Genomic DNA, 17,986 nt, shown 5'->3' with positions numbered 1-17,986 from the left:
GAGGGTGCGGGGGTGTGTCGCGCGCAAACAGTAACCGGTCCACCGGACGCTCGATTTCACGCAATAAAATATTTATGCGCGGATTGATGAGCCAGTTGCTTGGAAACGGGGGTTGTTTCGAGCGTAATTTAATCGATTCGGGGGCGGGAACCGGCCTCGCGCGGACATTTCGTTCTCGAGCACGGGATTTTTGATCGGATCCGAATAATTCGGGCCAAATGATGCACCGGGTGGGTCGGAAGTGATGCTGCCAGCCGTTCGTGGCGATGAAGAAATTTGAAGAACGGTGCAATTAACGTAGTAATGAGTATAACAACTTTGACGCTGCTTCACCCTCGATATGCGATTTATTTGACGACGATGCTCATCAGCGGACCGCGTATTTTTTATGCAAAATAAAAATGTTCTCCACAAATTTCAAGAGATGAGAGTTGACTTAATAATTTTGCACATGGAACCGGTCTCTCCTGTCATCATTTTTTATCACGAAATATTAACTCGAAACTTCTCCTCGCATCGCGTCGAAGTTGCACACGGATCATGTTATAAGCGGCAAGGGCGCGGCAATTCCGCGAAAGCGTCGCCGTCTTTTTTGGCAGGGCCTGTACAGAGGGTCGCGAAAGTTGTCCCTGAAATCCACCCGCGTCTTTCAATCTCGTGTCGCGACTCGCAGCCGGGACAGCCGTCACATTTTTATCTCTGCAACAGGGAAACGTTCTGCCCGGTGAAAGAGAGTGTCGGCTGACACGCGCGTTTAATCGACGATGCGCGAACGACAATGTGACGCGAAACGTTGTTCGCGAAAAAAGCGGGAGTAAGGGAGAGAGAGAGAGAGAGAGAGAGAGAGAGAGAGAGAGAGGGAGAGGAAGAGAGGGAAGAAGCCGGCGAAGGGTGCAAGAGGAGGAGAGTCAAATAAATTTCCCGCGCTCGCACGCCACGGATAATGTATCGTCCGGCGTGAATGGCCGACGAAAGCAGCGACACGTTTTATTCTAAAACGACCGCGATGCAAATAAATTTATCGACACACGTCCCGCTCGGCGACGAGCGCGCCCGTTACACCTTGTCATCGTCTTTGTCTCCCATTCAACCGTCCACTCGACTTTGTCGGACCGATAATGACCGATTGTCGCACTAGTTACCTTCCCGGCGCTGCATGCATTTTTCATGGGGCCCGTGAAACCCTCGAACGCGCCGAGCCGCTACGAGGGTGTTAATTAATCGCCGCGCCGCGACTTTAATCGACTCGAATCGACGACCGATCGACCGCAACCTTTTATGCTCATGCGAGCGTTCCGCTAAATGTCTCTCGACCCGTCCTTCTTCGGGAACAGTGTGATGCAACTTCTTCTTTGTTTTTTGTTTATTACGCCACCGAATCCCCGGCCGGTTTATTAGCAAGGTGATGCAACTCGATGAAGAACGATCGCTGTGTTTCCAATCGTTCTATCGATGGACCTTATTATTTTATTGAACGAAGTAGATGCGATTCGATCATTTCGCTCGAAAGAATCGTAACATTACGACGCGTTTTTGTAAAACGTAATCTTTTTTGGAGCGAGTAGAAGTATCCTTGTAGTTCTGTTAGCAAGAGAGATGGCGAAGACGACACCGAATAACAGTGTCAAATAATGAGAATGAGTAGAGACGAGAGAATGCAATTAATTCGAAAATAAAACAGGTAACATGTCAGCTACTGGTTTAATGGTCGTGTGCGACATTACGGTTGCCAATTCTATGTAATTATTTGCACGTTATTTGTACGCTAATAACCCAGTCAGGGGTTCGGTAGCATAACAAATAAAAAATCTTATAGTCAGTTTTTCAAATATTAAATGCATTTCTAATTTAAGAGAAAATTAAATTGTTTAAGAAGGTATTAATACCTCTCCCACACAGCTGTGTGTTATATTATATAACATAATTATAGAGAGTTAATATAGAGAGTGTCCCGATAGCAGAAGCAATTCTGTTAGCAGCAAATTAGTGAAACTTACGGGTCGAAACGACCTGTAGGAGTCTGGGAAGGTTGTTTGACGAGAGCGGATTTTCTGTTGCAGGTCGGAGAGTGACCGTAAAATGTTGAACCCGGAGACCGGCTGCTACTCGGAGTCCGTTCGGGCATGGTGAGTAACCTGCACCGACGAGAAAGGGAGGCGCAGGAGAGACGGGAAGCGAAATCGGCATTAGCGTTTAATTTACGGGACGTGTAGACCGCGTCGTAACGCGGCGTCTACGAGGCTCGAATCGGCAGCGATCGCCGTGCGGGCTCTAATCTACCTGGCGTATCTCGGCTCGCGTGCCGCCGCGTGTTCTCATCAACGCGTAATCTTAATTAAGTACAAATCGGCCGGTGTACGACGACGTGTTGCAGGGCCAAGGAACGAGGGTACCTCTCCCAGATAATCGGACCGCTTAACTTCCTTTTATTTCGAGCCGCCCCGCGGCCCTCATTTTATTGCCGTAATCCTCCAATATTGAAACCACATCCCCACATTATCGCGATATTACCGCTTCCGTATTACTACAAACTTGCCATTATACAGAGGCCGGCTTCAATATCGGCTCGATACCAGCCGCTGTTAAGCCGGCGAAATCGCGGGGCCCGCAAGAGATCATTTTTCGCGAACGGATTGACAAATGACTTTCGGTGCGGAGGCTCTATTCTGCGGTTACGTTTTCGGATCTTCTCTTTGGGATTTTTCTTTTTTTAGGAAATTGGCAGATTGCTCTGCGTCGATTTATTGCACAGTCGTTAAGTTGTATTCGAAGCAGAGGTTTTCGAACGAATTCTTAATCGAATACAATTCCGTTCGGATGAATTGTTATCTAGATACACTTTCTTTTTATTCGACAGCATCGAATCAAATTTTAATCGGCTAAATTGTTATATAGATAAATTTTTACTCGACTGAATATTTACTCGATAGCGTCGAATCAAATTTTAATTCGTTAGTCCTTATCTTTTATCCGTCATCCGAATGAAATATTGCCCAACACTGATTCGGAGCACGTCGTACATTCTTTTTTAAGGCCGAGATACTGAAAATTGTGCGAGCTGCACTTCCTCAAACGAAGTCTCATTCTTAGGCAAAAGTGCTCCAATAATTTGAAACACGACAATGAAGCACCGCCATGATTACAATAAACGCAGCTGCTACGCCAGAAACCAAGCTAAACAATTTATCTCATTGTTTAAACAAAAAAGATCGCAACGCTTTAACTGCACGAAAACTTGACTTATATCGTTTCAAGTTCCGCCCGTATTCGTCGCGTTAAAAGCTCCGTAACCCCGTAAATTATGCGAATCGTACGAAACTATTTCGCACACGGATTTCTCAAGTTAGAAGCGCGATCTTTAAAGGACTCGTAAAGATTTTCTCGTTCGTGCAGGACTAAGCGTTCGCGTTCTCCGCTCTAGCCCGACTTCTAGCGTAAGCGCAGTCGCGTGCATCTCGTGTGCAGGCTGCACTCTCACGCCCATGCAACGCACGCACTGTAATTGAAATCGAGTGTATTTTAATCCTGTCATTAGGATCGTTGCACCGGGAATTCCCTGACGGGCACTGTTTAAGCGGAATGGCACGATGCGCGCCGCGGCCGATACCGAGTGATAAGATTAAATGGCTGCGTGATCGCTTTTATTAGACTCGCTGGCGATTCTAACGAGCCCGTACCGCAGCCTGCACCGTGCATCATTAATGATTCGCACAGGTGCAACTGCGCGAGCTGCATTTTCAATCCCGGCTACCGGATTACACACCCCCTGTTCTCTCGCATAAACTATGTTACACTTGCTTGCCTCCGTTAATTCTTGTTGCAGCATTGACCTCTAATTTGTAATGCGTACACGATGCGCTTTAATATTCTCCTCCGGCGCAATAAATTCAACTGTTTTAATTGGGCGGCCGGTACGCCGGCTAAGATCTCTCATTCGCGGCGAATGCTTCTGTCGATGCACCGGCGAAATTAGATTCGTGCGCAAGCATCGCCGATGGAAATTCATTTATTCGAGCTGTTAGGTGATCGGCAGACTGCGGATTTTTTATGCGAAATAAACGTTCCATGCACCGATTTAAATATACAAGAGCTACCATGCAGATTGATATCGTTCTTGGATCGTTCGATTGCATCGGAAATAATGCAACAGTATTTTGAAATTCTACAACTGTTCTCATTGTTTCGCGTTCGATCTGTTCATTTTGTTTTGTTTTGTTATAAACGTTCCGCGAATTCTGCGAATTCGCGATAGGTAATCGTCAATTATTGATATCGATTCGATTGAACGGATCAACTTCGATGCGAATAAAATGATTCTAAAAATGTACGAACGAATTAACGTTAATCGTAAAGATTCGAATGGGCGCAGCCACGGCTGCCGTAACTGCTCAAACGTGTTCTCCGTTCAAAGGTTAATCGTCGAAGCACGGTCGCGAACGGGTTTCGGCTTAATCGAACGATAATTTTGCGAGGATCGCTCTTTCGTGTGCGAAAACGGGGTTCAGCCGTAAATATGCCCGACAAAGAAACAAACAGTTGGGGGGATGAGAGGGGGGCGCAGGCCGCGGGGGCACGTTCCGCTCGAAATTGCTCGCATGAATTTTAACGAACGGTGAGCTAGCGCACCGGTTCGAAATATCGGGAGCCGATTTTTCATAATTCAGGCGCAAAATTCAATCCAGCGACCGCGGGGCGGCCGTTATTTCCACGCCGCGGGGCCGGGTTTTCGCTGTTTTTCCCCATTATGCCCGGCAAAGGTAATTTCCCAGCTGCGGGCCGGGCCGGGCCGGGCCGTGCCGACCGCCGCTGATGTATTTATAACGAAACGAATTAAACTCGCGGCGAGCTCGCTCGCGCTATAGGTAACAAAACGCTCTGTCCGCCGACGAGCCACCGCCGGAAATAAAATACCCAAATGTTTGCTCGTTTAATTTGAACCACGCTCTCGGCGCTCCGCTCCGCTCCGAACAGCTCCGAGCCGCTCCGCTAGTTGCCCGCGAGGGTTAATAATGAAATGTCGCATTGTCCGCGAAGGGGTTGCGATTCCGTCGCTCCTACGCCGACCCCTCTGCCACCGGAACACCCCTCCTCTGTTCCTTTTTTGCGAGGGCGTTCGCCGCTCTAACATATTGAGAGACGAAGGGGTGGTTTCTTACGGTTCGGTCCTTACGCTCTTTGGTCAATTATGATTGTTCCACCGCGGGACTGGGGCTCCCATTTTTATACGTTCGTCCGAGGGCTTGGAAACTCTTCTTCGTTGGTGTGCTTCCCAAGAAAATGGCGTGACAGTTCGAAATAGGTCCTGAGATGATTGCGTAAAGCACTCGAAATAGAGCAAGATAGGAATTTTCGAGGACGATTGTAAGAAACGGAAATTACATAAAAATAAATCGTTTCTTTTAATAATTTCGATAAGTTGAAAATAGCGTAATAAAATGATCGAATTCTTCTTACGTCTTCGCAATTTTATACTTCGGCCATTCATAATTATCGTCTCTCGTGGACTGTAATTATTCGAACGTGCGCAACGAGACTGTAATTATTGGACTGCGTATTTCAAGCATTTACAATAATAGAGGAATCGAAGGATATCCTCAATTTATAGAAATTATAGAAAAAAGGAACACATTTTTATACTGTCACTTAATATTGGATCAGGAAACTTTTAATTTTGGCGCTCAGATCGTACACAAAAGTGGACAATTTGAGAGCTACCGATTTTTTTTTATAGCTACCGATTGTCAGACTCGAATAGTCGTATCTCCCCTCCCAAAATTGTCCATATTTGTGAACAATGTAAGCGTCAATTACGGAGAATTTACAGTATTCAGATCAGTATGACCAAAATTACGTACCCGAAAAGATATTATCCCGAAAGTGTCGGCGTGCGGATACCACGACGGAATTAGTAAAAACTCTGGAGAGAAAGGGGTTGTTTATGCGGCGAGAGCGGTGGGCGAGAGGAAGCTCTCGGTAATTTCGCAACGGGTCCCCGTCTTCATTTGTTCGAACGGTCGGACCGGAAGACGGCGAAAGAAATATATTAGGAGAGTTTGTCAGGGGCGATTTATCCGCAATCGCGGCGGCGCTTTTCCCGGGACATTAGGGACACGATCGCTGCCGCGGAGAAGGATCGTTGGCGTCGAGGTGCTCGGGGGAGGTCGGCCCTTAATGCGATTAAGGTCGTTATCAGATGTCGCCGGCGTTTCTTGCCCGGTGACGTCGACGTGCTCGTTTGTCATCGCGCCGCGACGTCGTCACGGGGGCTGCATGATTTACTTCCGCCCTCCCCCCGTAGGTTCGCGCCCGTCGTTTCCTGTCGGCGGTTTTCTTGCAGCCGCGATTCAATTTTATTTCATTTATTACCGGCACCGAAATCCCGCCGCATCCGCGGCGGGCTGCGCAACGTTCGCTCACCCCGTGCGAGGACCTTGAAAAATCAGGGAGAGCTTCCCAGCCCTTCGCGCGACGCGTGGGTTCCAATAAAATTTTGATTCCATTTTGCTGAAGTCTTCGACAATAAACCTTACAATTTCCTCTTAATATTTTACCTATGGGCAGGTTTTTACCGATTCGAAGACGAACAATTGAGAACATTTTTGAAAATTTGCTCAAATAGTATTTTAATCTTATCCGTAACTCATCGAATTGCTTAGATTCACGCGATGTAACATTTTTAAGACCGCCTGTGTCATTCAGAAGTGGCGAACAGTGTCGACTATTTTATAGTATCCCTTAATCATCGAATTAGCTTGCCCATTGTCTGCAGAAATCTAACGAAACCGATAAGATCCACGCTTCGACCCTTCTATAGCCGAGAAATCCGTGCGGATCTCGCCTCGCGGCGAATATTTCAGAGGCCGATCGTGTCGCGGGGGCTGGCACACGACGATTGATATTTTACGGCGTTCCCTTTTTAATTATCGTCGCGCGCGATACATATTCAGGGGCGGCGAGGCATCGGCAAAAAATCGATTTGCGGGAGCTCGCGTGTCGCACGCGGCCGGACATACGTGTCAGGAGGCATTTCGAGATTCGTTAAGCCTGGTCGTCACACCCACCCTTCGCTACCCTTCGCGGTGGCATCGGGCTCAGCGTCGCATTAGCGCGGGGGTGGAGAGTCGACGGGAAGAATGGGTCTGCTCCGAGACGGCATAACGGAGGAGAGGGTAGAGAGCAGAAAAAAGGAGGGAGGATAAGAAGAAGTAGGAGAAGAAGAAGAAGATTCGTTGTGGTCAGGTTGCGAGACGAGGGTGTGGCCAGGAGATAGGGATGATTAGAAGCTACACCCCCGAGGCACGAGCCAGGCCCGGCGAGGGTGCAGGAAAATTCATGGAGTTACTTAGCAGTCTTCCAGGGCTCACTCGTTTATCTTCCGAGGCCGGGGGAAGAAGGAAGTCGTTACGTCGTCGAGAGGCCGCCGGGGTCGAGTCGCTGTAATCCTAATTAATAATTAATTACCACGGTGGGGGAATAAATGGCCGATTGAATTCTTCCTGCGTTAAGGGAAGAGCGCCGGCTGATTTATCGGGACGACTTCATGCCCCGGAAACTCGCGCCAATGAAGGGCTCGATTATCGTTCGAGGATTTCCGCGCGTTTCCAATCCCATGGAAACCGATTTAAGCGTTATGGCGGACCGCGGTGAACGCCGCTTCGCATTGTAATCCGCTAAAACGCTTAAACAGTTTCACTGCCAGCACAGCAGCTTCGAGAACCTAATGACATTACAGTATTTTATCTAAATTATTATATTAAATTAATAGTGTCAGTATAAATTAATATTACATATATAGATAGAGAGATGTAGTATACCTATCTATATACTAGATAAATTAATGTATCATAAATTAAAAGCATCGCATCAAGCTAAAATTGAAAAGTTAAATAGCACAGATCATTTTTTCAACATTCTTACAATCTGCGGATCTTCCTGATGCAATTAAGAAGATAAAATTCATCGGCGCAATATTTCATTTTCAAATTTCCGAATCCGAATAATTCCGTCGCAATCTCATAATCTCTCGGCTTGTTCAGAGATTGGAGTACGACAGGATGAATCGCGAATCCAGATGATCGTCCTTCTCGGTGATAAGATTAAAAATAATCATAAATTAGGACGAGTACTACAGTGAACGTTCACGGCGAGCGGATAGACAGAGGAATTCGTTTCGGCTTCTCGGAACGAGATCCTCCGGTAGCAGGGCTGAAAGTGTGTCCTGACATGGTCGACTCGGGCCGGGAGCACCCTAGTTTGTCGAGGCGACCCTTCGGTGTCGTTTACAAGACAGCAAATTTGTCCGAGATAAGCAAAACAAGCGAAGTGCACGGGGCCGGTCCTTTCGGTCCTTTTTTTTCTCCTGCCTGCTCCTCCGTGTCTTCGGTCTTGTCCTGTGAGCGGGAGGACGCGACTGGAAGGGTTTAATTGGTAGCCCGTTTGATCGCCGGGCTGCTCGTCGAGGTTCCGATCATTCGTTTTACATCCTCTTTTTCGTTTCTTTGAAGCGCAAAAGGAACAAGAGCATTTCTCGAGTAACAGGAGAGAATGCAGGAGCGAAGTAAAAGTGTTTGTCTAGTCGTCGCGGAGATCGTTCCTGTGGACGACAAAGGGAGTCGAAAGTTATGGATCGATTCCGCGAAACCTCTGTTTCAGACGCTTTCTCGAACACGGCCCTCCGCGGGGATTTGCATACATTAGATTTTATCCTTCCGAGAACGTTCGTCTTCGAGATGCGCGTATTTATGGGAGTCCCGCGTATAATGGCCACGAGTTTCGGACGGAATCCCGGTGGTAACTTCATTATGCCTGATTTAGGGGACTAAACGACCACTGCGGACCGTGAAAAACATTTCTTTAAACCGGGCCCATGAATTCTCCCTCCATTCTCCGCCAACGCAACGGAAACTCTATCGGTTACTTTTATCGAACGATTAATTTACTTCGGCACAGGCGCTTCGCGTTCGGGAATTTTTATTCTCTTCGCTTGCATCCCTGGACCATTCGCAATGAATCGCAGCTGCAGCAGCAATTGAGAAATATTGAAACCGAACATCGGTCTAATAGAATCGAGGATACATCGTTGAGGCTACAATTGTACCTGATGATAAAATTATGCTAGCCATCGGAGAAGTTGAAAGACCATCGAGAGGCATCTTTGGGTCCTTTTCTAAGCACTCGAGGTGCAGCAGGAATTTTTAAAAATTGAAACCAAGCATCGGTTCGTTAAAATAGACTTTATATTAATTATAGAGAATGCTGCCAAAAAATGATAACCAAGCATCAGGTCACTAACACATTGACTGCCGTGAAAACGACCCAAACAATTTCATAAAATCAAAGTATTTCTCGTAGCAAATTCGAATTGGATCATTACAATTGGATCATTGATTACTTTTGTAACAGACTCAGGTAAGAGATAATTCTGAAATCTGAATGATGTTCTGCCAGCGATGGAATAAGCTAGACAGAGAAACATCAGACGGTTGATATTTGCGAACAGTCTCTCACCCTTTGGCCGTAACGACGTTTTAATACACCCCCGAGAAGGCCTGGATCGAATTCGATCGAGGAAGGATTACGAAGGGAACGATAAGAATCGAGAGGCCCCGTGCGTGGCACTTCGATTAGCTCCGGTGCAGGGATGCCGTTGCGCAAAAGAGGCGCGGAGACGCGCAGCTGCGCGAAATAAGGGGGGCCCGGCTGGTCCCAGCTGCGTAACAGGGTCATCGGTGTCACTTGGGGATCCAGAAAACGATCGCGCGCGTGTCGAACCGACGTCGATCAGGCCTTCGATTCGACTCGGAGGCGACCTTCGATGAGCTCGGCCCGCGAAGCGAATTCAGACGAGCGATTGGTCGTCGAACAGGTGAAAGGGAAGTGGAGACATCGAGCCGATGGCCGAGGAAACTGGACTAATTCCTAGGAAATGATCTAGACCAAGTGTCCCCGGACAGAAATCGTGCTCCCGGTCAATCGGAAAACGTAACACAATTTTAAAGGGTCGCAGGTTCAGTCTCAGGCTGCTACAGGTTATTTTATTTTTGTATCTTCTGCTGCAATTTCAGCAACCCTTAATCGACGAGATAACCTTGGAAGTACAAGAGGTACTCTTCCCAAATTGTCCATTTTTCTGCTCAGTCTGAGCGTCAATTAGGGAAACATCACTGTACCTTGATATTTTATATCAGATTTTTTATACTGCGAAATCGCGATTGCCGTTTGTAGAATCAGTATTCGAGCCAGAGTATGTGTAAAGGTTCGTCGAATGCTGAGATGCAGTGTTCCGCAGTGCAATTTTCTGAAATTGTCAGATCTAAAGATAATCGAATTATATTCGTCAGAATTTGAAGATTGGAATTATTTCTAATCATTCGAAGATTAAAAATTAAAATTGGAAGATTCGTTTAACCTTTTTCAAACGAGTTAGACTGGCTCGAATCCTAAGATCTGACGGAACAAAGAAGATTTGCTCAGATTAAGAAAATAAATTGCGAACAGAGAAGTTATCGCGTAATTAGGCAAAAGAGATAGACCCGTAAAAATGGAAACACCACAGCAGTGCTGACTATTATTATAAAGTAACGAAGGCATCCTCTGATTAACAAAATGAATTGTGGCTGCTCGAAAATCATCTCGCGCCGCGCACCTGAATTATCACGTAATGAATAGTGCTGGTTACCATCGAGCGAGGTAAGCTGCACCGGTTTGAATCCTAAAATCCGAGGGGATAATGACGGTTTCCTCCGATGAAGAGATTGCGGGGCACCTGAAAATCAACTTGTATCGAACGCGGACGTTATCCTGCAATTAAGGGCAGATATTCCTGTTTCCAGTGTGGAGATCGTGTGGGATACGGCGGCGTTGTAATAAATACCACGGTAATTTACGCGATGCGGCCAGTGCAGCGTGAACGCGAGCACCCAAGATGGCGGGTGCGCAGGGTCGCCTCGAACAAAGTCGTACAACTCGTCGCGCGATAAATCGCAAGGTGTACGGACCGGTTAATAAATGAAACTACCCGCGTGTCGGCTCCGTCGAGCGAGCATCGAACGCACGCGAGGGGTAATTCAACACCTCGGGTTTCACGGCCGACGCAATCACGCAACGTGCGGGGGAGGGAGAGGCGAAACACCGTGTCCTAATCGCGATCCGCTGAATGGGATACTCCTCTCGGATTATTAATTCGCCTTTGGAGCTGCGCGTGCCGTGCTTCGACACTTTCTGCGGGCTTTGGGATCTTCGTGGAGCGGGGAACGGGAGCGGCGAGGACGAGAATGGTCCACGATACGATCCAGAATTGTGGAGAGTGAGAGAGAGACAGAGACAGAGAGAGAGAGAGAGAGAGAGAGAGAGAGAGAGAGAGAGAGAGAGAGAGAGAGTGAGAGGGCAGGAAATACAGCACGTTGGGAATTTATGACTTCGATGGTATTTAGATAAATTTATATAATTTATATAACGTATTTATATAATAATTTATATAATTTATTATAATAATTTATCACTACATCCAGTCCTTGAACGAAGAACTATTTTGGAGTTTAACTTAAAACAAAATGGCAGACTATTTGGATTATCATCTGTGATATTTTGCAACAAAATTGATGCTATTAATCCACAGAAAAAGTCTCTTTTGGTTGAACCATTAGTCAATAACAATGATCGCAGTCATCCTGGCAAGTGCTTCGATGGATCGAAACTGCGACTTTGTAACAGATAAACCCTTTTCGGTGAGAAAATTATAGGATACTCTCTGAACTAAGCTGTCTTCAATGCGCATACAGATTTTTGATAAACATTTGAAACATTTGCGGGAAGAATTCACAAAGATTCCTGTATCTGTCAACGTCGCGACAGAGCAGAAGTTCTTAATGGAGATCATGATTCAGGATTGGAGAACATTCTCTTATGACGCACGTGTGTATGGAGAGGATGGGGCAGCCCTCGGGGGGTCGCGTCGAGGGGTAAACATCGTGTAACCATTGGGGAAACAGCGAGGGGATGATCGCGCGGTCCTCGCGCACGATTCTTCCATAAATATTTTATTGGCTCGTCATTCGATTTTATTGCGGCGAATCGAATGACACGCCGCGTTACGCTGCGGTCACGGTGAAACCGTAAAAACAGCGATCATTTGCGCGGGTTAAGAAGAAACGAAGCTTTCCGTTATCGTTGAACAAGATATCGAAATTCTAGTCTAATAAGTATAACACTAGTATAATACTAGTAATGATACACCATTATCATTAGTCAGTGTTTTCCCATTAAAAACTTGTAAACAAATCTGCGGATTGTACCTTCGCCAAGGAAAAAGTTATATCGAGTAACCTTGGAAATCCCTCCCAGGAAGTACCATAATTTTGGGACACCGACCCTGTACCGTCCTTATCCTTAACCATCCTTCCGATATCTCTGTGTCGAAGGCAGGTCCTTTTATGAAGGTCCTTGCCGACGAGCACTCTAACGGGACCAGGACGAAACGACCTTCCAAATCGTCCACAGTAATTTATTGAACCGACACAGGGAATCCAATTTATATAATTATACACTCGTAAAATCATAGAACGTTGAGACAGTCGGAACGTTTGAATAAAATACGATTATAGCTCGCAACGGCGCAATCTCGACGAAACGAAAATAGTTCGTTTCGAAAGTACCGAAAGTACCGAATGCAAGGGGTGTTGACACGGCGAAGTCTCGCGTCGCTCGCGGGACACTTCTGCGAGGAATCTTCGAGTTCGCGAAGTCGCGTCCCGAAAGAAGTCTGCGGGAAAGTGCAACGACACCGCGCCGCGGAGGAAGACGAGGCGGAGGTCGAAGAAGAAGGCGAAGAAGCCGGGCCCGAGAGGAGCAGCCGATTTATTGGCGAGTTTAAAAGAGCTCGGACCCTCGACATAACTCAGCATTCGTCTGATGTTGACTGAGTGGCCGACTCGCGGCTGCCAGATAGGCGCGGATAGCTGGTCCGCGTACCTGAGCTTCGCCGGTCGTCGGCTACCTCGTCTGCCAATCAAGGAGCATTCAACGGTACTAAGTGGCTCGGCTTAATTAAGCGCGCGCCGACCGACCGTGCCGGGGGGAGGGAGAGCGGGAGGTCCGAGGAAATTGCAGGACTCCGAACGCGGGTCCTGAAAAATATGTTTTCCTCGGCGGGAGGCCGCGGGGTGCGACCTCGCGGAAAATCGAACGGACAGCGGCTTTCCTTTGAAACTACCCGGCGGTCCCTGCTTTTCCCGAACACAGCCGTGTCGAACTGGATCTCGCCGGCCGCCTCGTCTCCTTCGGCTTCGGGTCGCCGTGCCGTTTCCATAATTTCGTGAACGCGTCCGAAAGCCTGCCGCGGCAGTCGTCGAATGTTTCGCGAGACGCTAAATTGGGCTCGTTATTTTCCTGCGGCTTTCGTTTCATTTCGCCGCAGCTTCTCCGGGCGCAGGTAGCACGAGGCGGCCTTACCTGGCTCGGCCCGGCGAGCGAGGTGCGAAAATATCGGCTCGTTTGCCCGGTGACTCGGCAGCTTCTTTTCTCTCTCTCTCTCTCTCTCTCTCTCTCTCTCTCTCTCTCTCTCTCCTTTCCTCCCGAGCCTTTTATTTTTCCACGGGCTTCCTCTCGCGCTATTATCCTCCCCGCGGCTTCGGATCGATTATAGTTCTGTTAGAGATTAGAAACGGCTCTGTATACGCTATCTCGTATTAATTACCCCGCCGCGTCGGCTGCCATAATTAATTCCGACGACGCCCACTCTTTCAGCCGGGTCTCTTCCTCCCTAAAAACTCTATTCCACGATGCTCCTGGCCCACTTTCGTGCAATCCGAACCTGGAATTAATCGGGGAATGCTTTTTGTCGGGCGAAGTCGAGCGCGATCGGTGGCGCGAAATTCTTTTACGAGCTTTTCGTGTATTTACGCCGGACGATATTAAAGTACGCGTTTAATAATATTTTAATAAATCGACGGAATCGTTAAAATGATTCTCGTGTAACGCTTTGTGGTCTGAGAAAACACCTTGCTGACGAGTCCTCTCACGGGACCAGGACGTAAACGCTTTTCTTTCTTCTCCTTTCGTCTTCTCAGCCGCCTTCATGTTCGCAGGAATTCAGCGAACCATCGATTTTTATATCAAACGATTACAAACGATTAAAACCCCTTGCGCTGTCGCGACGAAGATTTCATGCACGATCTATCGAATATGAATATTACTCTTCTACTGCGATTTTTCAATAGTCAAAATCTAAGAACGAAAGTGAATGAAGATGCACGAGAAACGAGAATTGTCTCGTTTCATCGATGAAATTGTTGAAATTATGAAAGAAATCGTGGCGCAAAGGGTTCAATTAAAGTATCTAATTCGTGAATTCTCAAAAAGATCAGCGAAATTAGATTGCGCTCACCAAAATGATATCTACGCGAAAACCTAATCGTGGACCGCTGCAAGATTCTATGTTCGAATGAATCGAGTTATGGTACGGAACGAAGTATTAAAAGCGAGAATCGACGAATGAAAATGAAAAAAGGATGGAGAGGAGTAAGAATGAGGCACGGACGTCGATCGGCTCCGGCATGGAGGCAGATGGCTGGGAGATCGGGAATCTTGGCGCGGCGTCGCGTCGTCACCGATTAATAATTACGACATTGTCGCCGTCGGTAAACGCTTTAATCAATGTCATCGGGCCAATTTCCGATCGCCGCTGGCTTCCACAGCCTGTCCCTCTCTTCCTCCATCATAGCCGGCTACTCCGCAGGAAATTACGCGGCACGATCGAAACGCAGGCGGAAGTCGCAATTTATCAGTTTCCAGGCTGGACGACGCTCGTCGCGTCGCGTCGTGTCGCGTCGCGGCTTCGATTAGCACAGGTGTGAACGGGCCTTAACCATCCTCGAAAATCAATCGATGCACGCCGCTGCGCTGGATGGGACGCCATCCGGTCGGCCTCCATTCCGGAATGATAATCACCGGCCGTTGATTAACCTTTTAATCGACGGCTCGATGGAATCTCCGATGCGATTTTCTTTGAACGCGGGATCAAGACTTTGTGGTCCAGAGAACGATGCTAATTTACGAATATGAGCCGTTTATTTCGAAAGTGGCATAAGTCACTTTGTTTTTAAGTCGATATATTTAAGGGTTTGCGTTTTAACACGTTTGAGAATATGGATGCTAACTTTCGAGAAGATTTACTTGTATTTGTTATCTCAGGATACTGATATTTTTCTCGGTATAAATAATTTCGTATAAACATTAAAAAATCACCACTTTTCATTACGGTAAAGTGACTTATGCCACTTTCAAAATAAACGGCTCATATAGTGTACAGTTTGTTGTAGAGATCCGATTCATTCGAATAGAGGAATAGGAGAATATCCTCCAAATTGCTCTTCCAATAACTGCTCTATTATCCGATCATTCGTGTCTCCAGGATCGGATAGCATAATCGAGGTTCTACTGCAATTCCTTTCTCGTAAACAATGACAAATGAAATAAAGATCTCGTGAGTTTGACCAATGATGAAAATTTCACGTATAATTTATTAGATACGAATGATATTCGCATTGTCTAAGCACGATCGCTATTCATTTATTCTAAGCACGAATTCTATTCCTTTGTTCTAAATTCGAATATTATTCGTTTCTTCTAAATTCGAATACTATTAATTTCTTCTAAATCGTCACAAAATTTGATTTCTCTTTTATCAAAATCTAGGAACGAAAATCAACGAAGACGTACGAGAAACAAAAACCGTCTTGTTCTATTATAAAAAATAATCAACAACCACTTGCACTACAAGACAAATAATGAAGATCGATGCTACTCGCGAGCGTTATCCATTTCTTCGAAATCCAAACAGTTTCTTCATACACAAAAATCCAGAAACGAGAGGAAACGAAGACACGCGACAACCAGAAACCGTTTCGTGCCATTTGAGAAATTATTAAGTGCGAACAAGTGCTAATCAACGTAACCGCGAAAGGAATCACGGTACAAGCTGTGCTCAGCTCTTTCTCGGAAATAACTGCCTAACTCCGGAACCTGTCCAAAGCATTGTCTCGCGTATACGAACGAGTTTCTGGCGAATCTTCTGCGAAACAAGTCGCAGCGACGCTCGCGCATCGAAGTCGCTGGATCTCGGCGACAGCGGCCCGTCGATCAATTAAACGCAACAAAAACCGCGTCGATTAGCATTTCCTCTAGCGGCGATAATTTCCGAATTTGTTATGGGCGGTGAGCCAAGCGATCGCCGTTTTTTTCCCCCGAGGCAAACGGTGAGTAACAAACTGACGCCTGCCGGTTGCTCGAGAGATCTCGAGAGTTCAACCTCTGCTCTTTCGCGTCCGGATAACGAGGTTTACTCTTAACGGTTGCGTGGGTGGCTGATAATTATCGCCCGTGAGCGCGCGCGCGCGCCGCTCTGTCCCGAGCAGCATCGGCTTTTTTCCGCTCCGTATTCCATTTATCTCGCGTGTCGCGGGCCCTCGAGAGCACCAGGATTCGCTCCAGCCGATCCGAGCAGCGCGAAGACTGCCGGGTAAACAAGTTTAGGGTGTTTCCCGGCGATCCTCGTCGCGTCGAGCGTTTCATCGAGCACCCGTTGCACATTGCGCAAGTTTTTCCCCGGCAGCAAATTCACGCGAACCTTCACCGTCGATTAATTATGTTACCGGCTCCCGATTTAGTGCCGACGAACCCGTGAAAATGGCTGAATCCGTGCCGCGCAACCTTTTTCGAATGAGACAATGTCTTTCGGCTGAATCAGCCGACTTAATTCGATTTAATTATATTTATCTATTTCAAGTCGCGCGCCACATTTTTGAAGCTGCGCGCATCGCTCGAGATAAGACATAATAACATTTTTTATTCTTTGATTTCGTTTATTCTCGTTTATTTCTGAATAAAAAAATTTAATATATTCTATTCGATGGATAGAAGATTAATTATGGCCAAAAAGATACCAAAGGCACAGACGATTTAATTGTGGGACAGCGAGATAATTTAAATCAGTTGTCCCGACGGTAAAATCAATAGCATCCACGAGATTTCTCTCTCCAGAAAAATTCAGCAGGAAAGTTTCGTGAGAAACGACCTTCTTTGAGATTCAAAGATCGTCGTCTCGACGCAGAACGACACGGGCGACGTTGTGCCGCGTGGTTCGACGAATCGGCGATTTTTCCACGGGTTGATTCGACGAATCCTTGTTTGATCCGGGGCTCTCCGACGGGCCAATAGACTGTCGAAAATGGTAAACCGCAGAGAAAGCGAGCCGCGCGAGTTCCGTGAAAGCTCTCGTCCGGTTTAAGAACACCGCTTTCAGTGGTTTAATTATTTCGGTTCGCCCCGGAGTCACTCCGGCGATTTTTCCGGCGATTTTCCCCGTGGAAATCGGCACAGAGAGGGACCGCGCAGCACAAGATTCGATCAAGAACGGAGCGACACATCGCTGCCGGCCATTTACCGTTGCAGGAAGGCGCAACCGCCGCGCCGTGGAAAACGCTCGCACATATAGGATGCACTGAATCGTAGACACTCGCCGTAGAGTTTCGCATAAGAGAGAGCGACGAGAGAGAAAGAGAGAGAGAGAGAGAAGGTGAGGGGAGGAGAGAGGGAGTCGGCAATATTCACGTGCACAAGCGGCCGGGCACTCGAATAACCCGTCGGCCACTCGAAAACCAGCGGAACTGGCGATATTCCAACGTATGCGCATGCATGGAAGGTCGAGTGCACGCTTTTCCCCCCTTTATTTCTCCGCCTTTCTTTCTTTATATTTCATCGAGCTGCCGCGAAAATATCGCCGGCCGATCGTGCCCGTTTCTTTCCGCGCGATAAATCCGCCGGCTGGGTCGCGATCGATCGCACGGAAATGGAAAAAGAAAAGCGGAAGCGCGCCCGGTTCCGCGTTCGTTGGTTTACCTGTCGGGGTCACTTGCGAGCTCGCTACCTGGCCAAATTGTCCTTGTCCTCGGTGGACTGCTGCGTGCCGAAGATTAAACTGATCTATGTG

General features: G+C 47.3%; 1 protein-coding gene across 4 annotated transcripts in view; it reads left to right on the top strand.

The window, feature by feature from the left end:
• Nucleotides 1–17,986, top strand: part of SoxN (SRY-box transcription factor soxNeuro) — a 149,088-nt gene that overhangs the window by 76,270 nt on the left and 54,832 nt on the right. For all 4 annotated transcript variants that reach the window (XR_004490725.2, XR_004490724.2, XM_033474332.2 and 1 more), the window contains exon 2: nt 2,061–2,126. Coding sequence is in view for 2 of the 4 variants with exons in the window: in XM_033474332.2 (XP_033330223.1) it covers nt 2,061–2,126 (66 nt within the window). In the remaining 2 variants the exon portion in view is untranslated. The remainder of the gene's footprint in view (nt 1–2,060; nt 2,127–17,986) is intronic.

The sequence above is a fragment of the Megalopta genalis genome, chromosome 4 (assembly GCF_051020955.1).
Source record: "Megalopta genalis isolate 19385.01 chromosome 4, iyMegGena1_principal, whole genome shotgun sequence".
In the NCBI taxonomy this organism is placed as follows: Eukaryota; Metazoa; Arthropoda; class Insecta; order Hymenoptera; family Halictidae; genus Megalopta; species Megalopta genalis.
Note: the sequence above shows the minus strand (reverse complement) of the source record. Positions and strands in the feature narration are given on the sequence as shown.